This window comes from Erpetoichthys calabaricus, chromosome 2, assembly GCF_900747795.2.
Source record: "Erpetoichthys calabaricus chromosome 2, fErpCal1.3, whole genome shotgun sequence".
In the NCBI taxonomy this organism is placed as follows: Eukaryota; Metazoa; Chordata; class Cladistia; order Polypteriformes; family Polypteridae; genus Erpetoichthys; species Erpetoichthys calabaricus.
In genome coordinates, this window is record NC_041395.2 from 89,617,097 (window position 1) to 89,642,262 (window position 25,166).

Here is a 25,166-nt window from a genome sequence, read left to right on the forward strand (position 1 = left end):
CTGCTTTAGAGTTTAAAATCACAAATCAAACAATTCAGATGTGACTGAAGTGCACATTGCAGGCTTTTTTTTTAAAAAAAAGAATAACTGCATACATTTCTGTCACAGCATGTACAAATTACAACACTTTTAATACATGGTTTTTGAGACATTGCAATGGTCAGTATATTAAAGCAGTCATATTTAGCACTTTGTTGTATATCCCTTGTACGCAATGACTGCTTGCAGTCTGCAATTCACAGACACCATCCAGAGGCTGAATATTTTCTATGGTGAAGTTCTGCCAAGCCTCTAATGCAGCTCCTACTTATTTTGGGGGCTTATCCCCATAAGATTTCTCTTCATCATATGGAAGGCATACTCAACTGGATTTAAATAACCTGACTGACTTGCCCATTCAAAAAACTGTCCATTTTTTGCTTTTAAAAACCACTGTGCTGCCTTTTCATTGTCTTGCTGTAGGACGAAGTGCCATTCAATAAGTTTGGAAGCGTTCATTGGAATTGAGTGGATGTTTCTGTACACCTCAAAAATTATTGTGCAACTACTGTCAGCAGTTACATCATCAATGCAAAGAAGGGTGCCAGTATCTGTGGCAGTCATACATACCCAAGCCATAACACCCTCAATCATCATGTTTAAAAGATATAGTGATATGCTTTGGATCTTGGGCAGATCCTTTTCATCACCACACTTTGCACTTGCCATCACTCTGATACAGATTCATATATACAGTATCTCATCTGTCCACAATACCTTTTCCAGAATTCTGCAGAATCTTTTAAGCACTTTTCTGCAATTTGTAATCTTGCCATCCTGTTTTTGTGGTTAACTAAGTGTTTGCATCTCACAGTATGGCCTCTGCATTTCTGTTCAGAAGTGTTCTGATGGATAGTAGTCTCTGACACATATACATCAGCTTATTGAACACAGTTTCTGATCTGTCTGACAAGCGTTTAATGATATTCCAGACAGTTGATTTAGGTAAGCCAAAGGTTTTACTGATGTCTCTATTCTTGTTTTTTAGCCTCATAATGGCTTCTTTGACTTTCATTGGCACAGCTCCTGTCCTCATGTTGAACAATGACAACTACAGACTCCAAAGGTAGTCTGTAAGTAGACTCAAGCTTAGGTATAGTATGCCTTCACTAATGAAGCAATGAAAACACACCTGAGTAATTACAAACATCTGTGATGCCAACTGTCCCAAACATTGTGGTGTCCTGAAATGGGGGACCATATACAAAAAGTGTTGAAATTTCTACATGCTGTAACTGAAAAGTATGCAAATCCCTTTAAAATTAAAGTCTGCAATGTACACTCTAATCACGTTTGAATGTTTTGATTTGTAAATTTAAACTGGAGTAAATCAAGGAAAAAATGCACCTTTGTCCCGAACATTATGGAGGGCACTGTATATAAAGCGTACAATTTTTACCATATTGCCTCCAGCAGAGAGGACATATATTTCCAAAGGCTTTAGCTTTAATTTCACAGGACTGACTTACCACCTATAGATTAGTTTTAAACTAATCCTAGTATGTTTAATACTGTGCATAGTCTTACATAGTAAAAGTTAAAGCCAAGAGCCAATGCTGAGTAGAAAAAATGATCAAAATCCCTATCCCACCTTAAGACAGGTGTGAATTTTGAAAAATTACTTCTGTTATCTAATAATGAATAACACACTTTAATTCATTTAATTTTAAAAGAAGGACTGGAAAACCATTGTGCAAAAAGGAGAGCTTTCAATAGGAACAAGTGAGCCAAACGTAAAGAAATACTAATTTTAAAGTGTTCATGGCGATAATGAAAGTAATGATGGCCATTGCCAGAAAAAAAAAGGCAACCAATGTATTAAGTCCATTTTGAAACCATCTGAATAGATTTAAACCTGAGATTAAGTGTCAAAATACTGTAAAGGGAAGAAATATAAAGGGAAGATAGAAATCTATATTTTCATTGTGACAAAATTTTTAAATAGACATTGCTAAAGAAATTAAAGTTAATAGGAAGGTAAACTATGCCCAAGCTGAAACAACCAAACTAGATCTACCAGATCCAAATATCCACTTACGCACTGCTCTCTCATTGCACTTTGAGATTTACTGCTAATGTAAAATGCCTCTATAAATAAATGCTCTACTAAAACCCAGTGTACAGAACTGTGTTTTGTAACTGGACTTCTGTGCTACTCACATTTTGTCTATAACGAACGCCACGTTTGAGCATAAAAATATTTATCATTGCATTTGGCACCAAACCATGTTCAGAAGAAGAGGGGCTGAGCTGTAAAGTAATCACTGCCTGGTTATGAGTTTGATCAGATGATGGGGGAAGATGCCCGACAAACCTAAATGTATAGTAAGGGTGTGCTGGGAACATTTGGCAGATGCCCCGTCTGGGAAATCTTCAACCTTTGGATGAATTCCTCTTGTATCTTGAGGGATACTGTGGACATTGAAACTAAATGGGCCATGTTTCGTGTCTCTGTTACTAAAGCAGCTAGACAAAGCTGCAGCCATACGGTCACTGGTGCCTGTTGCAGCAGTTAATCCCAGAACCCACTGGTGGATGCAAGCAGTAAAAGGAGCCAACAGAGTGAAGAAATTGTCATTTTGAGCTTAGGTTAGCCTATGGGACTTCAGAGACAGTTGACAGGTACCAACAGGACAAGTAGAGCACGGCACGGACATTTTCTGGAATCAAAAGCTCAGGCGCCAGAAGGAGTTCGGTGAAGCTGTGAGGCCATTAAAATGACTTTCGGTTGTCCTTGAATCGATTCTGGCAAACTGTCAGGTGACTCATGAGGGAGATGTAGTGCTTTGCCCATGTTGTTTATAGTAAGGATGGAGTGCTGCTAGTCTCACTGGGGGATACAGTCGGGCAGTGGAAGGAGCACTGTGAGGATCTCCTAGATCCCACAGTCACCGAGCTTGGTTTAAAAAAAAAAAAAAAAAAAAAAAAAAAAACCTCCTTGGTGGTAAGGATCCGGGGTGGATGATATTCGCCCCGAGTTCTTAAAAACTCTGGATATTGTTGGGTTGTCTTGTTTGACACGAAGTTTAGGAACAGTGCCTCTGGAATGGAAAACTGGGGTAGGGTATTAGAGGGTGTGCTCCAACTTTAGGAGGAATCACATTCCTCAGCCTCCCAGAGAAGGCAGATCCAGCTGTTGGTGGACCTTTAATTCAGCAAGAACACTGCAAATTACATCCTAGCTACAGAACTCTGGACCAGCTTTTCACCCTAACAAGGATTCTGCCCAGTCAGTCTACATGTGTTTTGTAGACTTGGAAATGACATTCAACAGTGTTCATATGGGGCATTGCTTTGGCAGTATGGGCTACCCGGCCAGCTGTTGTGAGCTGTTTAGTCCCTGAATAACCAGAGTGAAAGCTTAGTTTGCATTGCCAGCATTAAATCAGACTAGTTCTCGGTTGTTGTGGGACCCCGCCAGGGCTGCCCTTTGTCACCAATTCTGTTCATAACTTTTTTGGACAGAATTTCTTGGCTCAGCCAAGGAGTGGAGGGTATCCAGTTCAGTGACCTCAGAATTGTATCTCTTCTTTTTGTGGATGATGTGTTCCTGCTAGGTTCATTGGGCTGTGACCTTAGCCACGCACTGGGCCAGTTTGCTGCCAAGTGTGAAGCAGCCGGGATGAAGATCAGCACCTCCAAGTTTAAGGTCACAATTCTCAGCCAGAAAATGGTGGAGTGCCCTCTCTTGGCTGGGGATGAGGTTCTGCCTCAAGCAAAGGAGTTGGAAGTATCTCGATCTTTTTCAATAGTGAGGGGAAGGACAGAATGGGAGATCGACAGGCAGATCAGATTAGATTAGTGTCTGCTGTCATGTGAATGTTGTACCAGTCAGTTGTGGTGAAGAGACAGCTAAGCCTAGAGATTATCTGCATTTGTACCCTCACATATGGTTATGAGCTGTTGCTAGTAAAAGAAAGAACTAGATTGCAGAAACAGAAATAAGTTTCCTTCATAGGGTGTCTGAGCTCAGCCTTACAGATTAAAGTAGAGGTTCTGCTCCTCTGCACAGAAAGGAGCCAGTTGAGGTGGTTCAGGCTTTTAATTAGGATGCATCCTGGGAAGAACTTTTTCGGGCATGTCCAACCTGGAGAAGACCTCAGAACAGAGTGGAGAGATCTCTTATATGTCCTGGGAACACCTCGGTATCCCCCAGAGGAACTGGGGAGGTGGTGCAGAAAAGGGATACATGGGTATCGTTGCTTAGACCGCTGCACCAGTGACCCATACCCTGATACGCACTAGAAAATAGATGGATGGTTGGTTTAGAATTGTGAAAGAACCACCACTGCCTCAGATTATTCAGCACTGCTGCTGTATTATATTAATACAAATCTGTGACCTACCATATAGTCCAAGAGACTGAGTATCGTCAAAATAATTTCATTTATTTAAGGTTTACGGGATTTCTAAATAAATTCAACACGTTTTTGAAATGTTTATACAATATTACTAGGAAGCAAAAAATTTATAGTGCAAACAAAAAAAAAATTTTTTTCTTAGAAGCACAATTATTTATTTTTGTTACTGAAATTCTAACCGTAATAGCAGTGGGTTAAGACATTTATAGTTTTAATTAATCTAATCTGATAGATTAAGAAAATTAACACTGCTAATAATATGCCCAAATATGATACTGAAGGATTTTCCCCAATCGTATTTAAAACTTAGCTTTCCTTATTGAAAATAAAGAGGCAGAAATAAGTATACTGATCCTGAGTTTCAATAATCCTATAAGAGAAACTGCAGACTTAGTCAGCCTTTGTTGAAACAATTCCAATGAGGGAATATTAACTGTTGATGCAATTAAAACATCATCTTCATAAAGTTGTAAGTATTGCATGCCCTGTTTGAACACAATCTCCTGATGAGACCTTGTGCACTCAGCAAAAGACTCCATTGTGAGATCGAATTAAAAGGCAAAAGAGAAATACAAAGAGAAAGCACTAAAAAGGAGCATTCAATGCCTGTCAAAGATTTGACAAGTAAATTCTTGCGCAGGTAAACAGTTAAAAGAACACAAAGTATTGCACAAGAAAGTGGCAGAGCAGATATTACTTGACATTAACATTAACTGGGACCAAAAAGTAACTCAGCAAGAGACAAAATAAAGACCCCATAGACCCATGTGCATGGTATAAAAAAATGTAACTTGTAAAGAAAAAGTTAAGCCAATGTTTAAAAGCAAAATTTAAGAGTAAAGTAAATAAGATGGGCTGATAAGTCACATAACTGCTTTCAAATTATTTTGCAATTTTTGAACCGCCATTTTAGCCTTTGAGGGAAAAACAGGAATATCAGAGATGTCCATTTATTTAATTACAACTTCAGGAATTTTGCTAACATATTGTCACATATACAATAATTTCATGGGAAACCCCTACCTTTAGAATATGCCATGCTTGCTGAAGCAGTGATGTATTCTTTTCTTTTATCAAATGTTGCCTGTGAAAGTTCTATAAAAATCACTGTACATGAGCTTCTTCTAAATGTGACAGAAATGTAGTCGGAATATAACATCACTGGGTAAATTATTAAAAACATGCTTAGGTTTAGGTAGTCTATGCCAACCTAAACCAAAAGATTCCAAAAGATACGGCACCTACCCAAAAGATTCAAGTTCTGGGAAAAGTAATCTCTAGAACATTTTATAGGTATTGAGGTAACTATAAAGTTATTTTGTCCTCAGGGATTCCTCTAACATTGCTCCACCTGGAGCCATCTTTCAAATCACCAACCATATTAGACCTTCTGCTTATTGTATCCTCCTTTGCATTAGAAACAGTTATAATTTTGTTATGAGCCTTCACTAATTCAGAATTTCTTCTTTCCATTATGTGACATGCATTCTACAATATCCACTATATCTTGTTTAAGCAGAGTAATCAATTTCTTAACATCAGTACATAGATCTGTGGTGCTAAACTAGAGAAAAAAAAAAATCAGTCTTGCCTCAGCAATGGGCAGATTTATAGTTTCTGTATATACATATTTTTTTTAACCTCAGTAGAAAAAAAAAAAAGGATGCCCATGAAGGTGTAGAAAACAAGCTTTGGGACCTAGAGAACGCAAGTTTTGAAGCTGAAAAGTTAGCAGGGCCATGCTGGTTTATACATGTACATAACTGTGAAGCTCCAAAGAAGTCTATAGCATCGCTGAGCCACTAAATGTAGACTTTTCCCCCCCCATTTCTTATATAGAAACAACCAAAGTTCAAAATAATACAAAAGACAGATTAAGCACACATTGAGCTGCATAAACCAACCAAAATGCAAACTCACTCACTTTATAAAATTACTTACATAAAAATCTAAACTTGCACAATTCTACTGGTGATGATATAAGCTGCAAAACCAAATATTTGCATTTCCTGCTGGAAATGTTGGTCATCCTCAACAAAAATATTTTTATTTGAAATTATTTAAAAAAATAGCTTGAGTGTTTTTGTTATTTATTTAATTTTTATTTTTTTTACTATTACCCCATGCTCAAATCTGCATGGTTTTCCCCAAAGTATTCAAATTACTCACCACATCTAGAAGACTGCATATATGTTAGATTTACTGGTGACTATAAATTGGACTGGTATAAGACATGCACATGAGTATGACCTACCCTGGCACCCAAATTCAAGGTTGGTTTTGCCATGAATTCCAAGGTACCTCTTAAGAGACTAAATGTAATGGATGGATTTTGTCTTGGTTATTTAGCTGTTTAGAGACTACTACAGAACCAATCTATCACTACAGTTAATCTTATTTATTCATACCGAAAACTGTTTATTTTTGTAATGATATGAATTTTTCTTATAGTGCAACACCAGTTTAAATGGCCTAAACAATGATCAGAACATGGTGCAGCAGGAAACTGTTTAAGGGGGGGGGGGACTTTTTCACTGCTACACCACTAAACACGCATACAACAAAGTGCATGTGTTAGTGGAGGTATTGAGCAGTGAAAATGGACAGAGAACATTACGAAACTGAAGCTGTAGCAGACAAAGTTGAACATGATGACACAGATAAACGTTTTTGTGAAAAAAGGAGCCGTATCTTTGTCTGGAGATACTTTGGTTTTAAAAGGATGGATGTGGACCAATCAACTATTTACTGCAAATGCTGACGAGCTAAAGCTGTTGCCGGAGGTGGCAACATGAGCAATTTGCTGTACCACCTTAGCCGCAAACATGCTTTGGACACAGGCTTCACACAGCCATAGGTATATAATAGTTATTAAAATAAACTATTTTTAGTAATGGTAGTAAAAACATACCATATTAATAAGAAATGTACAATGAATGTGTGTATAATCAGTTTTCTGTTATCTTTATTGTCCGTCAGTATAGGTAGTCCTCTACTTACGATGGTTCAACATAGATTTTTCAAAGTTACAATGTCGAAAGCGAGACAATAATTTATATAAAATTTTGCAAAATATAAATTTTCAAGTTGGTACGGCAAGCGAATGCTTCTGTGATCCGAGTGATGCAGTACAATACGTTGCTGGAAACTCCCACGTTGTGAGAGGCCTCAGTCTAGCTAGCGACCGATGGAGATTAGTGATCTTGTTGTTAACTTTGTTGATTTGACCTGCGTGTGCGTGAGTAGCGAAGAGCAAACAGCTTTTAAAATGGCATATGGAGAGATACCAAAGTGAATGGTCAAAGCAAAATAATTCGTGGATGACTTTTTGCTTATTATCGCTGAATCGGACTCCGATTTTGATGCAAGTGATCTGGAGATGGAGATTGAAAACGAAAGTGAGGTACCGGGATCAGCTGATCAGTCCCCAGCTGATCGTGGTGCTTAACATATTCCTGTAGTTGATGCACCAGTGGCAATGTTCGACTGGGATGACCGACACTTACGATGACACGAGGTTCAAACCATATTGCGTCTCACTGCGAGGGTCACCCCTGCACAACCTGTCTCAGGTTAATGCAATTTGCCTTAATGATGGTTCAGTTGGTAAAGATGTCATCACCAAGTTGCACTTGTTAAATTTTATTTTATTTTATTTGGTGAATACTGTGTAATGTACCTGGGCTTGAAGCCTTGAAGTAATAGTATTACTGGAAGTTGCACTATTATTTATTTTATTGTTATTATTTATTAGTTTAAATATTATGCAGTTTAATGATGGTAAAGTTGTTTAAAAAGTCACTTTAACGTGTCAGTGGACAGAGATTGTTAACATTAACAGAAATGTAGTTGGTTTACAAAAAACATTTACTATTTATTCCTTTTCTAAGACATGTTCAGTGCAATACAACTTTTGACAAGCACTTCTGGATATTTTACTAAGTCTAAATGCCTCTTTGGATGGTTGAAAATATGTTGTCAAATTATAAAGCAAATCTCAGCAGCCATGTTGAGACACACGAGCAGCCTGTTCTGAAGAAAGCCAGAAATGAGGACTTCGACTTGTTGGTCATTTAAAATGTCTCTAGTTGTGTGCACCCTGAAACACCACATCAGCATTTATCAGGTTGTATGGTTGCCAATATTCAAATGTATTTCCTTGTTGTTATTTTATGAATATTATCAATAATACATTATTTAAATTGTAATTTAACTCCTGCTTGCCCTTTTACTCTATGTAATTGCCTGAGGTTATACAGCAGATGTAGAAGAGAAGGTGGGGAGAAGTTATAAAATACAATACCTTATAAATGGTGGTAAGTATATGGGATTTGAGGCATTCTGACAAAGGCTACACATTAAAGAATATAAATGGGGAAAGTAGAGTAATATAGAGCTCTACCAAGACAAAACAGTCTATAACCAAGTACAAATATGGTTACTTATAGCAAAAACAATTTTCTGGCATAGGTGTAAAATTGATATAAAGATACACCGTCTGTCTGTGGTCGTTTTTTGCCTCATTTTATTATTAGATCTAAAAGTAATTACGGTAGGATCCAAATATGAGTGGGAAGCAATTTATTATTTTTGGACATAGGAAACAGAAAGATATCCTACACTGAGAGAACCTGGTCAGTGCTAAATACTCAAATTACATAAAATCTCCCACACAGAAACTGAAAAGATAACCCAAGTTAGATTATTAACATAACACTACACAATATTAGTCATTTACTTGTAGGAGCTGACTTACTCTAAATGAGTGATTGAGAGATTGGAGTATAGCTGAAAGAATCTTTCAGAATGGAATTTAAATGTATTAGATCTGTTTTTCAGTCTCTGCATGTTATATGGCATGAATAATGTACATGTGAAGTACAGAAAAAGTGCATAAATTACACAATGTGCTTATACAGTCATATGAAAAAGTTTGGGAACCCCTCTTAATTCTTTGGAGTTTTGTTAATCATTGGCTGAGATTTCAAAGTAGCAACTTCCTTTTAATACACAACATGCCTTATGGAAACAGTAGTATTTCAGCAGTGACATTAAGTTTATTGGATTAACAGAAAATATGCAATATGCATCATAACAAAATTAGACAGGGGCATAAATTTGGGCACCCCAACAGAGATATTACATCAATACTTAGTTGAGCCTCCTTTTGCAAAAGTAACAGCCTCTAGACGCCTCCTATAGCCTTTCAAGAGATTCTGGATTCTGGATGTAGGTATTTTTGACCATTGTTCCATACAAAATCTCTCCAGTTCAGTTCAATTTGATGGCTGCCGAGCATGGACAGCCTGCTTCAAATCATCCCATAGATTTTCGATGATATTCAAGTCAGGGGACTGTGACGGCCATTCCAGAACATTGTACTTCTCCCTTTGCATGAATGCTTTTGTAGATTTTGAACTGTGTTTTGGGTCATTGTTTTGTTGGAATATCCAACCCCTGCGTAAATTCAACTTTGTGACTGATGTTTGGATATTATCCTGAAGAATTTATTGGTATTGGGTTGAATTGATCCGACCCTCGACTTTAACAAGGCCCCCAGTCCCTGAACTAGCCACACAGCATGATGGAATCTCCACCAAATTTGACAGTAGGTAGCAGGTGTTCTTCTTCCGCCATGTACAGATACTCCATCTGCAGCAAGATGTTCTTGCAGGTCTTTGGAGGTGATCTGTGTGTTGTCTGTAACCATTCTCACAATCCTGCGCATATGCCGCTCCTGTATTTTTCTTGGCCTGCCAGACCTAGGTTTAACAGCATCTGTGCCTGTGGCCTTCCATTTCCTGATTACATTCCTTATTGTTGAAACTGACAAACCTCTGAGATAGCTTATTGTAGCCTTCCCCTAAACCAGCGGTTCTCAAACTGTGGGGCGCACCCCGGAGTAACAAAAAAGGGGGCGCGAATGTTGCCATATGTGGCGTAATTTCGCTATTCATAAGGAAATTTTAAACTTGTAGCGGTGTATCGGCAGCAAAAAATATAGGAATAAATTTTAATAGGGTTTCAAAAAACGTTAGGGGGGCACGATTAAAACTGTTATGAAAACTCGGGTCGCAAATACTTAAAGGTTGAGAAACGCTGCCTTAAACCATGACTCAACAATCTTTGTTTTCAGATCTTTTGAGAGTTGCTTTGAGGATCCCATGCTGTCACTCTTCAGAGGAGAGTCAAAGGGAAGCACAACTTGCAATTGACCACCTTAAATACCTTTACTCATGATTGGACACACCTGTCTATGAAGTTCAAGGCTTAATGAGCTAATCCAACCAATTTGGTGATGCCAGTAATCAGTATTGAGCAGTTACATGCATTCAAATCAGCAAAATTACAAGGGTACCCACATTTCTGCACTGCCAGTTTTTCAAATTTGATTTAATTTCATACAACTAAATACTACTTCACTAAAAATCTTTGTTCGGAAAACACCCCAGTACTCAGATGTTTCTAGGAAGTGAAAGACACACCACTGTTATCTTTTTTGTTGAAAGTAAATTATTATGCAGACTGAGAGGGGTTCCCAAACTTTTTCATATGACTGTATTTCCTTCCTCTACCATTAAAGAAACTTGCTTTTTGTCGTGTCAAGAATAGAAAACAGAATTTAGCCCACTTTAAATAGTATTACTTTGCATTGTTTAGAAATAATTAAATTGTGATATTATGACCAACTTCAAACACTCCATACAGTATGTTTGATTATTTGCTCGCTGCATTTGCTTTAATTATTCTGTCACCTAGGGCAGCTTGTTCGCACTTCCTAGCTTGTAGTCAGTCTCAAGAAGAACTTACATCTGATTGCTCAGCGTGCCATTTTAAGCTTTATTACAGCAGTAAAAAATAAAGAAGTCTAAAGACTGAGGAAGAGGGTGAAGGTGTTACTTCACTGTATTGTTTACCTGACACAGCACTGACACATACAGCAGCAGCAGATGCAGTACAACTACGATATGTTGGAGATCATATCAGTCATGTTGAATAAACATTTCTTTTTCTTTTGATAAAAACTTTGGATTGAAATTAATTGGTGCAGATGTATTTTTTTTTGGTTCAAGAGAGATGTATTACTATTTATGAAATTATGTTTTCATTTCCCTGTTACACAAGCCAACATTTGGGAGCAATTTATTCTATCTACAGACAGGCATTAGACTGATAAAATGTTTTTAAGGCTAAGACACAGAATAACTAACCCAGCCATCCTGTCATGCTAGAAGACACCTCAGACCAAATTAAATGTGTCAGTTTTCAGCTGCTGTAACTGGGCACTGATTCTCCGGGTTTGAAATTTGGCGAGGGATTGCAAACATCTTCCAAAAAACAGTAATTCCTGCAAAGTGTATCCACTTGCTACAATATACAATGTGTTTTATTAAATTACTACTTTATAACTGTGCCTAATTTGTTACTTAGGAATTAATAAATTTTTATTGTTTACATATTTTATTGTTTCTTTAGCTCACATTCCTAGAATGTTACTGTTACAGTAAATGGTGGAACTCTACAATGTGACTGGCTATTCAGTGAAGCTACACAAATACGCAGTAATAGTCAGAGACATGGCCAACGCATAGTGCTTTATGTACGCAAACTACGCTTGTTAAATTGAAGGGCAAAAGCAGGATGAAGTACTGTATACTTGAGCTCAAGTAACTACAACAATTCATGTCAATTCATGGCATTCTTGTGTTATTTAAATACACTCGTAATCATCACTTCTTTAAAATGTTTGTAATGGACTGACTGCCTTTAAACTTGAATCTGAAAAGTAAAATCAACAACACGCAAAAAAATAGAAAACAATGCCTTTTTGATACTTTTTCTGCTATTGCCCAACGTTGGTCACCATTATGTCCCATTCTATCAGAGCCTTTGTAGTGATGGTTTCTACAAGAAATCGTGAGATTAAAATTTTTTCAAGGCCATTACTACAATCTACATAAAGGTAAGAAACTGGGAAAAAAATACCTTTTTGGGTGGAATATTCTGTTAAAGAATTACTTATTTAAAGTTGAAAGACCAGAAATGAACTACCTGAAAGCCTGGCTGATTTATCTGTTCAATTTTATAAACTGCTGTAAATATTAGAACAAGTTGTGCCATTCAAAAAAATGCCTGAAAAAATTAATATCAAGATGTTTTTTTAAAACGTGGGTATTTCACCCAACCCCACACATACACTTTCATTTCTTCCCACAGTCAACCTCAATATCAACAAAGAATTTCTTTATACTAAACTTTACCAATTTTTTAAAACTTATGGCATGCCTAATTTAGTAACACATACATATTTAACTATAAAATAATGTACTTGTACAGTATTCTGGAACTATGGTATGTTCACTATGGTAAGAATTATCTAAAAAAAAAATTACCTGTGCGAGGGATAATAATGATGAAGCGGCCACTGCTTGCAAGTTGTCTGATGAGCCCCAAGTGCTGGCACAGTGTGGTAGTGTCAGGCACAAGGTAGGGTGACATAGAGGTCTGCGTCTTTGGTTGCTGTAGACTACCTTCTAGCTGTGACACCTCCAACTGCAGGTGCAAACAGTAGCATTTTTAAAGTTCTTTATTTTCCAATAACTTTAATACTTATTCATTAACTTCAAAAAACATACACATTTCACCAAAATTAACAACATATAAGCTATGTATCTCACTTTCAGACGTAGCTGAGCCATATCCCTCATCAGCCTATTCCTACGTGCTTCTTCCTCCGCCTTAAGATAAATAAAAAACTAAATAAGTACAATAATATAAAATAAGGTTGAAGATCAATCTTAACATTAAGCTAAATCACCTCTCTCGAACATTTCAAACAGTATATAAATACCCAACTTACCATACGAAACTGAGCTCTGGCCTGCTGTACTAGGTTATCCTCTTCTGATTGGCAGACACTGGTAAAGATACCAGCCTCTGCATTAAAATGCAGTACACTACCTTGAAGACGAGTCAGGAAGTGACCAAAACTACGAATGCAGCACAGCCTCACAATTGACTGTTTAACGATAAAGCAATAGAGAGGGTAATGAGTCAAGAACGTTGTGATGCACAGAAAAACACTGCAGTGTTCTAAAGTAATTAGCCGTAGGCATACCTCAAAATAACTACTCAAAATGCTTAAAGAAATACTTATATTTACAGAGGTCAATGACTAAACACCAGGATAGAAATAAAAAACAAAATACATATCATTAATAGCAGTAGTAACATTACCAATAATAGTCTATCATATGCCAATAACATGTCAAAAATGAATTTAAGCAAAAAATGAAAATACTATTTTGTACACAACTGAAAATAATCATATATATTCTATTACTGATCAGCTGAGCATCCATGCCTTTTGTATGTTTATGCACAAAAAGACATTTAAAAAACTTGCATTCAGAGGAACTTTCTAAACTCCATACAAAAATTAGGGAAATACAGTGCTACAAGAAGTGTACTTAGTGTGCAAAAATACATACTGCAGAATGAATAAAAACCTCTTGGGGAAAGAAAAACTGACAAAGCTGTAAAGAGAAGGTTGATTACTGTTGGCAAAAAATGGGTTGGCTATATTCATACAAAAGGATTTTACCTTAAACTTGCATATATACAAACGTAACTGAACTCCAAAAGCTGTACAGCATCTATATTTTATATATATACTAGCAAAATACCCGCGCTTCGCAGCGGAGAAGTAGTGTGTTAAAGAGGTTATGAAAAAAAAAGGAAACATTTTAAAAATAACGTAACATGATTGTCAATGTAATTGTGTTGTCATTGTTATGAGTGTTGCTGTGTTTTATATATATAAAATACACACACACACATATAAACATATATATACATATACATATACACATATATATACATATCTACATATATATATATATATATATACATATCTACATATATATATATATATATATATATCTACATATATATATATATATATATATATCTACATATATATATATATATATATATATATATATATATATATATATATATATATATATATATATATATATATACACATCCACATATCAACATATATATATATACACATATATACACACACACATGCTTTATGGGTGATGATTGTTTTACTCTTTTTATCTTTATTTTATTGTAGAATCAACTCCTATCTGCGCACAGCAGGGCAGCCGTGGGCGGATGCGTATGGTGTATTCACTCCATGTTATCGTGCATTGCGCTGTCAGTGGTATTTTGATAAAAGAATTTGAACAACATATAAGAAGCGTATAAATTATTAAACAGTAAAACATTAACATTTAAGAAGTAAAGTTACATTAAGTACTACTGCAGTGCCTTCGGGTATACCTCATTTTTTGTTTGCCCATTACATGCTTAAATGTATACATTTTTTGGTGCACCTACCCGAGAACACGCGACATATAACCGAGCGTGGGAGAAGCATGGATTTTAAACACGCGTTGAGTTCATCTGCTGGTCTCCCTCGTGGAATAACTGGTAATGTTTGACTAAAATGTACAGCGAGTAAAACGACATTACCTCCTTTTTTTTTTTTTTACGATCTCTGAGATCTTGCTTTTTTCGGTTCAAGGCTTCATAAGCTCTTTTATGTTGTATGGTGTACTTATCCCAAACCATCATCTTTGAATGTTGCAAGACTTTCGCCTTGTATGTAGATCGGGGTAATTACATTCATTGCATTCCTAGTCTGAATCACAATCTGATTGTATGGGTGGTTACCTGGCACTGTAGGGTTGCCACCCGTCCTTTAAAATACGGAATCGTGCCGCGTTTGAGAATGAAATTGCGCGTCCCGTTTTGAATCAATACTGGACGGTATTTATCCCGTATTTTTTTTATCATTTTTTTTTTAAAGCAGCGTCTCATGCAAATCATCCCACACGCATTTTATGAAGATGCCTCCTTTCCTACTTTTGATTGGGTAATACTTGATGTCATCGTTAGTTTGATTGGTGTTTTTAACTGTCCAGTGAGGAGGGCGTGTCTTTTAAGTACAGTCTGCAAAGTGTTGGCACTGAGATGTGGCGTCAGCGCCATAGTTGAAGCCCCTAACGTTGCGGTCAGCAAGTTGGCTAACATCCGCCATGTGCCGTCTTTCAGTTGCGAGAAGCAGATCATAGAATGGTTGAAACTGTTGCCCCTAACGTTGCGCCACGGCGTGTGGTTCGTTTATACCTCGTGTCTTCTCATTAAACTTTTATCTCGCGAATATGTTATTGCAATCCGCAGCGGGAGCGTTTCTATAAACTTAATTTAAACTTACGTTTTACACCGTGCTTTGTTTCCCTTATGAACATGCTTGTATGCTTAACTCGCTCCGTTCTCAATTGTTTAATTAATTTTTTGCTCTTCGCTGTTTGCGGCTGTTCCTCCATTTCCCCCTACTTCGTTCTTTTATCTCGCGAATATGTTATTGCAATCCTTAACGGGAGCGTTTCAATAAACTGATTGAAAATAGTTTTGCATTTACCTTTTTAGTAAAAGGCGAGCTTTTAAGCCTGAGAAATCACCCCGTAAATGCACACGTTTAATTGGACGTGTTAATATGTATGGTTACACAGTATTAAAAGACAGTGAACAACGTCAGTTACCTTTCTTCCCGCGTTTGATAAAAGGTGAGCTTTTAAGCCTGAGAAATCACCCCGTAAATGCACACGTTTAATTGCACATGTGTTAATATGTATGCTTACACAGTATTAAAAGACAGTCAAAAATTAACGTCATTTACCTTCGTTCCCGCGTGTGACTCCTGCTGTAAATGTCTTCCTTGTTTTTAGTTCACGTGATTACGTAGGAGGCGTGATGACGCGATACGTGACTCCGCCTCCTCCATTACAGTGTATGGACAAAAAATATGTTCCAGTTATGACCATTACGCTTTGAATTTCGAAATGAAACCTGCCTAACTTTTGTAAGTAAGCTGTAAGGAATGAGCCTGCCAAATTTCAGCCTTCCACCTACACGGGAAGTTGGAGAATTAGTGATGAGTGAGTCAGTGAGTGAGTGAGTCAGTCAGTCAGTGAGGGCTTTGCCTTTTATTATTATAGATCACCACTGCAATAATGAACAGACGGGTATGCTGGTTGGACAGGAAAATTACTTCTTGTATACACGGAGGGTTTTAAAGGATGTTGTGACACCCCATGTAGTGGCAAGGTTAGCACCAGACTACACAATGGGCATCTTGTAGTTCGGGACCGACCGGGATCAGACTTGCGAGAAGTCAGATTTGGAGACATAGACACAAAAAGGAAGCAGTTCTAAAACAAAAGTGGGTTTTATTTACAGATGCAGCAAAAAAAAAACCCACAAAAACTAATGTCCCAATCAAAAATATTGAGCAATATATATAGTTTCCAGTCCCAAAATGAAAAATAAAGACGAAGATGTATATACGCAAATACTGTAGCTCTCCTAAATGAAGAAATGGTTTTCAGGAAGAATCTACATGCAATGAAAATCCAAAAAAAAGCCAAAAAAATATTTACAAGGGAAAAAAAACAGTGCACATACAAAAAAAACAAAGTGCACCACAAACCCAAAATCTATATAAATACCTCCACCAAAATAAAACTACAACTAGGAGAGAACTATTTATACACAAAGTATTTACAAAATAATGCACAAGCCACAGTTTGCTGTTTGGTATACCGGAGAATGAGCTATACCAACCACCCCTTTGAGGCAGGAAGTGCCTCTTATAGAAGGGGAACAAATCTTCAGCCAATCCCACAACATGTTACTCCCTATTACCAACTGCAACTGACACAGGCACTTTCTACACAGGTGCTCCCTTCAGTCTTTGCAAGGCATGTATTAAATATGGCTGGCGGCCTCGCATGTGAATGAGCGCATCCCGACCCGTTCCCCTAGGAAGAGCCGATACGCACTACAAAAGTAAGTTATATTTTCTTGGGAATACCCTTTTCACACTAACACATGCACTAACTAAATGCTCCGCACCTTTCATTTTTTGCCAGCGGCAGGGCTAGAGAGACGCTCGCCTTTGTGACAGGGTATGCGCAGCATCCTCCAGCATGCCTGACCTGGAGGCGTGCCCAACTGTCTCCGCCATCCTGCTACGTGAAGCTGCCAAAGACAAAGTAAAAATAATCGCAAAAGCACACCCCCACACTTCAATGATTTAAACAGGTAAGTGCTATAACATGTATTCCATAAAAGTGACTTTACCCTATTCTTAGGACTTTTTCTTTCCTTTAACTCTTTTAGGGCAGATGTCGACTTTTGTCGACAGGAGGGGTTGAGGGCGAATGTCGACAAAAGTCGACATCCAGGGATAGAGGGCGACAATCAGCTGTTAATGGCGACAAAACTCACTGTCACGTCGCAGGCATTCCCTCTGTGCTTGGAGGAATGCTAGACTCGTTGACTCAGCAACTAATCCTTGCGTGTGCGTGAGTTGCGAAATGTAAACAATGGCAAGATGGCATCGATATGTCACAAGGGAGCAAAGAGAGTGCAGAAAAGAATACACTCGGCAGACAATGTTTTGCGCATTATTATGATTTTTCAGAATCGGATTTTATTGACAGTGATCAGGAGATCGAACAAGAGAGTGAGAAGCCGGCATCAGCTGATCGGACACCAGCTGATGCCACGCCAGCTGATCCGCTGCCAGTTGAGCGCATTCGTGCAGCCAACGCATCTACGGCAAGGTTCGCGTGGGAGGAATACCCAGACATTGATCCATGGGAGCCGAACTTGCTACCGGACTTCACAAGATGGCATGGATTGCTGTTGGACACGACAGATCACCAGCTGCTGAACTACTTCAGACTGCTCTCTCCTGATGCTGCTTTTCAGTTACTGTCAGACGAGACAAACAGAGAAATTTTTTGAATCGCGGGCTGCGCTTGCATCGCATTCTTGTTTTTCAAAGTGGAAACCCACAACAAAAGACGAGATGAAGCGCACTGTGGCATTACAAATAGAGATGGGACAGAACTGGTGATATAACTTCAGGGAGCATTGGTCCAAACGTGCTTTGTCCCCTGGTGGCTTTGGACAGGCTATGCAGCATGATGATAGGTACGTGATGCTGCAAAGTTTTATTCACTTCTGTAATAAACAGAAGCAAATCCCATGGGGTGAGCCGGGCTATAACGCCATGCATAAAGTTGAGCCCCTGCTTGACATTTTTATTAGCCTGGCTGTGATTTGTCTGTGCATGAATCTATGGTAAAATAAAAGGGACACCTTTTTTTCTGCAAATATATGCCAGACAAGCCCACAAAGTATGGCATAAGGGATTTTGTACTGGCAGAAGCAAACACTGGTTTCTGCCTGAAAGTAATTACATATACAGGAAAGTATTTCTTTCAAAGAGAGAACTGTCCCTTGACAAGTCAGGTTGTGCTGGAGCTGCTTCAGGGCTATGAACATTTGGGTCATGTTGTGTACATTTGGACAATTTTTATACATGCCCAGAATTGTTCATGGAGCTACAGAGCAGGGGAATTGGAGCTTGTGGCACAGTGAGGGTGAACAAGATACACATGGCTTCACAGTTGAAGCCAGACAGGCTGAAGATGAAAAGAGGTGACAATACGGTTTTCATGCGGGCAGAAAACTTGGTGGCAGTGGCATGGCACGATGGCAAACGGGTGACTTGTCTCTCTACAGTACACACTAACAATATATGTGAGAAAGTGCAGCAACAGACAATTGAAAAGTAGGCACCAAAGCAACACATATTATAAGCAGTGCAATGTGGCAATGACTGAAATTGGCTGCTTTGAGCGAGATCAGACTTTGCAGGAATTTGCTGTGTAAAATGTATGTGATATGTATGTGAAATCATAGAGTATGCAGGCTCATACAACATGCAAGACAGTAACATTTGTCAAAAGTAAATATTTTTTGTTGATTTCAATTGCTTTGTGTTCTTTTTTTAAAAAAAGTTAAGTTTTTGGAAAAATATTCAGCACTGGGAAAAAAGAAACAAAAAAAAAAATTAGCCCTAAAAGAGTTAAAGTGGTAATGCCTGGTAGGCGGCTAACCGCAGATGGAGTAGCAGAAGCCAGAGGCCAGGAGTACCCAACACCAATCTACAGGTAGAAGTGGTCCTCCCAAAGCGGGCACTCAAAGGGGTACATGGGAGTTGAAGTCTGGAAGTACAGCCCTGTCTGGGCCACTGGGAGGTCACTGTAGGGGACAAACTCCTTAGTTTCCACATAACCCAGAAGTGTTTCCAAGAGAACACAGTATGACACAAGTGACACTCAAAAGGAGGAGCGTAAAGAGAGAAAGAAGATACACTTGCTTTATAATTGTGCTTTGCTTGGTTTTGCTCAGTTGATAATTTAAAAATTCATTATTTGAACCCAGGACTGCGTAGGGGAATTACCGTGTCTGAGGTTTGGGGCTCAGTAAATGTATATGCAAAACATAACATAATCCAAAAAAAAAAAAAACAAATAACGGCTGTGAACTTTGATCTAGATCTTAACTGAAAGCTTTTGATATGATGTAACACGCCAAATAAATTGGAGTCACGGGCTACTTCTTCGCCATGGGAACATGCAATGATCATAACCCACATTAACCACAACAATCCCTGCAAATGAGCTTAACAGATTTTTGGATGATTCCATCTCCCTTATCCTGCACACTGCTCTGGGACATCTGGAAAGTAAGAACATCTATGTCAGGATGCTGTTCACTGATTATAGCTATGCTTTCCATACCATTGTGCCCTCCAGCCTGGTGTTAAAGGTCAGAGACCTCCTTCAGAGCAGCTCCATCTGTGGTTGGGTATTTGAAAGTGCAACAAAAGCCTCACTACTCACTCTATCTTCAGGGACAACTTCACTGAGCTAAGGTCATTGAACTCCCAGCAACACCTATCTGCCCTGCACTGTGTACTATATTCACCTGCTGGTTTATGTGTAATTATACTGTATGCTACTTTTTCCCCACTCTTATTTACAGTACTTATTTGCATATCTTCTGCTACTCTTATTTAATAACTATTTATTTATAAATCATCACAACTGTGGCACAAGAATTTCACTATGCTCTTGCAGTGTATGTGACAATAAAGATCTGTAATCTAATCTAATGGCTGGAAGGAAAAGAACAGCCATGCATGCATGCATGCATGTGCCATTGATAAAAGGAAAATAATAGAGGTGACATCTGTTGACAGTAAAGAACACTGCTCGGGCCAATCAAACACACATCTGCTGCATAAAAAAAGCAGGTGTGACAAACAGACACAGCTCCCCATGCAAACTGAGGTCTGCTCAGGTCTCGGCATCCGACCGATTGTTCTCATTGCAACTGAAAATCATACATTCCAAACACAAAACAAACTCGTGCTCACCATTATGCCAATAAAAAACAACATCTGTAAAATTAGCCAAACATCAAGCCAAAAGCAACAGCCGTTCCACTGATGACAAACGAGAACAGAGACAGCAGGACACTGCCGCAAATGTCAAACTAGAGACATCAGCCTAAATACAGATCCACTGACCAGGACCATAACACCGCAGCACATTGTCAATGTACAAGTGGTGTGTGCTGGATATAAATTACAGTAACTATAATATGTACAACACAGTTAGACCACAGATTCAATAAGTTAAAATGTGCTTCCTAACTGCAAAACCAATTCGTTGTTGACTTCCTTTGTCCAGTTCTGACTTCCCTTTTCACTTCCTGTTCATTTGAGGACCAGAGGTCCACACGTTCAGCTAGTTTAAAATATAATCAGTATGAGATCCAAATCATGAAACCTCCCACTAATGCCAACATAATCATTAATAAATTATACTGATGCTACTTTGTGAATCTGTATGCCAGAAAAGAAAGCACTGACATGTTAAAATTCTTCAAGTCAAAGCCCATTTTTTTTTTAAACGTTTGTTTGGATTTCTTCCAGGTTCAGCAATCTCCTGTTGCATTCTAAAGACAATCAAATGTATATAAAAAAGGGAGAAATCCAACATTATATAGTCAAACACACAGCACTGTGGGAAGGACATCTTTCATGTTTACATTCAATGTAGTCATATTCAGGAAGCAACTGTTAATATTTTAACAAAAAATAAACACACATTTTGCATATTTTGACCACACTAATAGATATCAGACATGTGGATTAGATAGATAGATAGATGTACTTTATTTGTCCACAATGGGAAATTAGAACTTCACAGAAGCTCGATTAAGTGACATAATTTATGTTAGAATTGTATTTGGTTCTTTATACCGATTTTATTCACATCCTTTGCCACTGTCCAGCACTGATCATTTAAACACCATTGCATTTGAATACTTAATTTCTCCATGAAAACATGAGACTAAAAATTTTTCTCCACCATCACTTGTAGCAAAAGGTTTAAACTGTGCCACTGTGAGGGTTATTCCAAACACATTATTTTATTAGAAATTAGTAATTGAGGGCATAAATAAATACTACTGAAACCATGCAAATCATCTGACAGAGAGAACCTGACAGGGAGATGGGGAAAAATTAAGGGAAACACAACTCAAGAACAAGGTATTTAGAAGTGCTGATGTGCTCCATGTTTGGTGATGAGCAATACATGGCCAGGTCCATTGTCTGCTATTTAGAATGACCCTGTGAACGAATCCCATGTTTGGCAAATGCATGTTCTTATTTTGGGACCAGAAAAGGTATAAAACTCGGGCAACTGCACTGAAAAGTAGAGCTTACCTATGGACAGATGAAGACACCTCTCCTGCCCAGATCTAGGAAATATGCCTCCCACACTCTTGAAAAAAAACAGAGCTGACTGCAGGAACCCCCAACTGCATCACGCTTTCGCCAGTAACTGTCAAATATTGTATTATTCTGAGGCATTTCTTGCCACACATTTCCTGTCATCCTACATTTACCCAGATCGTTGTAGACACAAACACACATGAAATGTATGTATTCCAAATAACAATATATTATTTACCCTGTACAACTCCTGGCAACTCACACCCAGATAAAGAGACTAGAGCTGGGAGAACTTCGGCTGCATCGGTGGAGGGGATTTGATAGCAGGCTGCTTGTGCTGATTTACACATTTGCAAAACAAAAGTCATTGATGGAGAGGTGTGAAGGAATTTAAGGTGACCTGGGATTACGACTTTTTTCGTAGTATTCAGGGATTCTAGTGGTAAGGTTTTACTTGATTGGCGATGTTCTACATGGCTAATTCTTAAACATTCGTTCTGCACCACCAGCTCTTCTCAACCTTTATGGTCCTGTTACTCAGTTTTTGGTCAGTTAAATTCACTGATGAACCTCTATAGCAGAAATTGCAAACCATCCCCTTGGTGAAATGGAGGTGACTGGTAGAACAGGTGGGGTGGTCCCTCTTAAGTGAAAAAAGCTCACTTTGAAACAGGAAAACATGTCGCACAGCACTTTTGATTGCTTACACAACCTATTGCAACCTACTCACGAATTAATGACAGCAACTTGAAACCCAGTAGTTGAGACATTCTACCTTCTTCACACAGAGTCTACGACTGGTTTGTGCTACTTTATACTGTCAGTAGCACTAACACTGATGCATACCATTGAACCACATTAGACCCAGAGAGCCTGAATTGTAATCACCTGAATATGTTAAGATGGACTTACAGCCAAATGGCCAGTCCCAAATGGAGCAATATGTCAGCACATGACTGTATACACACATACATATTATGTTTTTTATATTTATAAGCAGCCATAGCCGTATTTTCTGATTTAATATTATTTACTGCTAAAGGTATTTATAAAACTGTTCAGCAAAAATGCATGTTTAAAATCATTTTCTATTTAAAAGTATAACCCTGATATAAACTGAAATTCAGCCAAATGTTTATGCATAAAGAAAAACTACAAATATTGGTATGTATGTAGTCATCGCAGCTTCCTGGTAACACTCCTTAAAAGAACACTTTATACATTATGAAATATATATTAATTTCCTTACCTCCTCCAGTAAACTAAGTGTAGGTTGGTCACGTTCAAAATTCAGCTTTTTGTGGGCGACTCGCAAAGCAGGTAAATGCCGCAATGCTACATCTTCTGGAAGAAGCAGGTTCTGTTTAAGCTCAGGACACTCGCATTCACTCAGGAGGTCAGTTACCTCTTCACATAAGTGCAAGTCTAAAAAAAAATTAACACAAATATTTACATTAAAATTTAAACAGTTTATAAAGCAAATCCCATAAATGCTAGCATCATATACAATGGAGTTGGACAAAGGATGCCTAAATTACAATAAGACAAAAAGAAAGAAAAGTAATTTATTCCATAAATATCCAAATATTGTTTAAACCTGTTTAATGCAATTATTGGCTTGTAGGCAGCTGCAGCCAATTCTGACGGTACTGGTGCATACTATATTTCTGCCACTACAAGTTGGAAGTGTCAAGAAAGTGCATCTGGACAACTATTTTTTAGGTCGCATTTTAGCAGTGAAGGCTAAATTTTAAGCCATCTGTCTATTGTTTAAACCCATAGTCCATATTTGAAGGGGATGTAGCCTGTCCTGAGAGTTTTTTAGTGTATAATAGGAAACAAGCCTCAACAGGGAACCACTTACATCATAGTTACAGTTTGAACACTCATTTAATCTTGACCAATACATAGCCATATGCTATACAAAGTTAAGACTATCTAATTTGAAAGTCATGTAGGGAGAGAAAGCATCCTCTTTTCCCCTCCAGAAAAGCCTTTTTTTAGGCCTATAATATCAGTATGGCCAGAATTTAATACTACTTAAACTGCCTGAGATTTTGTTTTGCCTATTACCCAGACTGCATAAACAAACACAGGATACATATGTTCTTTTTTATGTATTACTAATGTTTTAAACTTACACTTGGCATAAATTCAAACCATGCGTACTTTACAAGAGACATTCCTAAGAAACAAAGGTATCTGTTTAAAGAAAAGTCTGAATGGAAGTTTGACTCGGTTCATAGCTAGGTAGACAGGGCACAGGCAAATTACAACTGAACATCAGATCTTAAATACTAACAATGCCCAAATGAAAGTTTCAATTTACAAACAAGTTAAAAAAATAATAAGCACCATATTTTTGACCTGAATGAAATGAATGGGAAGCCTAATGTGCTTCTTTAGTGCAGACCCTTTATTCAGTAGGCTAACACAGAGCTTACAATCATATAAGCATTAGAAACAACAGTCTGAAAGAAGTTAACAATAATGAAAGAAAAATGAGTGAAAACATTATAATGTGGAAAATATGCCTTGAATTTGGGCATAACCATGGTGCTTCAACAAACAAAGGGTCAATTAAACAGTGCACTTTCACAAACTGCATTAAAAAAAACATGGTATTTAGCTGAAAAAACAAATGAGATGGGTCCTTAATTCAAACTTCTTTCCAGTTTGAATGCACAACCCAGATGTTCATAAGAGGGTTTTCTTAAAAATGATTTACTTCACCATTTTTAACAAAAATACATGCCGGTTTGAGAAGCTGATGGCATATGATTGGACTTATGAGACACAAGTAAATTTGAGATATTGTTTGGTGCTTGTTCAGTGTTGGTCCCCTCGAGAAACCCTTTGAGTCTATAACTTTGAGTCTATAACTCTAACCATTTAGGGCCAGGTGATATGGCTTACAAATAATTTTTGAGATATTTTTCAAGACACAATATACAGTATATGTATCTCAATATTTTGAGATCTTTTTAAAGCGCTTTATAAATGCTTGACTTAACCCTTTGATTTAT

At 37.8% G+C, this 25,166-nt stretch overlaps 1 protein-coding gene across 1 annotated transcript in view; it reads right to left on the bottom strand.

Annotated features, from left to right (window-relative positions):
- smg5 (SMG5 nonsense mediated mRNA decay factor) overlaps positions 1 to 25,166 on the bottom strand; it is a 204,232-nt gene that overhangs the window by 12,037 nt on the left and 167,029 nt on the right. Inside the window, exons 15-18 of the mRNA XM_028794085.2 lie at positions 23,390 to 23,565; positions 13,261 to 13,419; positions 13,079 to 13,138; positions 12,794 to 12,953 (exon numbers count right to left, since the gene is read on the bottom strand). Coding sequence (XP_028649918.1) covers positions 12,794 to 12,953; positions 13,079 to 13,138; positions 13,261 to 13,419; positions 23,390 to 23,565 — 555 coding nt within the window. The remainder of the gene's footprint in view (positions 1 to 12,793; positions 12,954 to 13,078; positions 13,139 to 13,260; positions 13,420 to 23,389; positions 23,566 to 25,166) is intronic.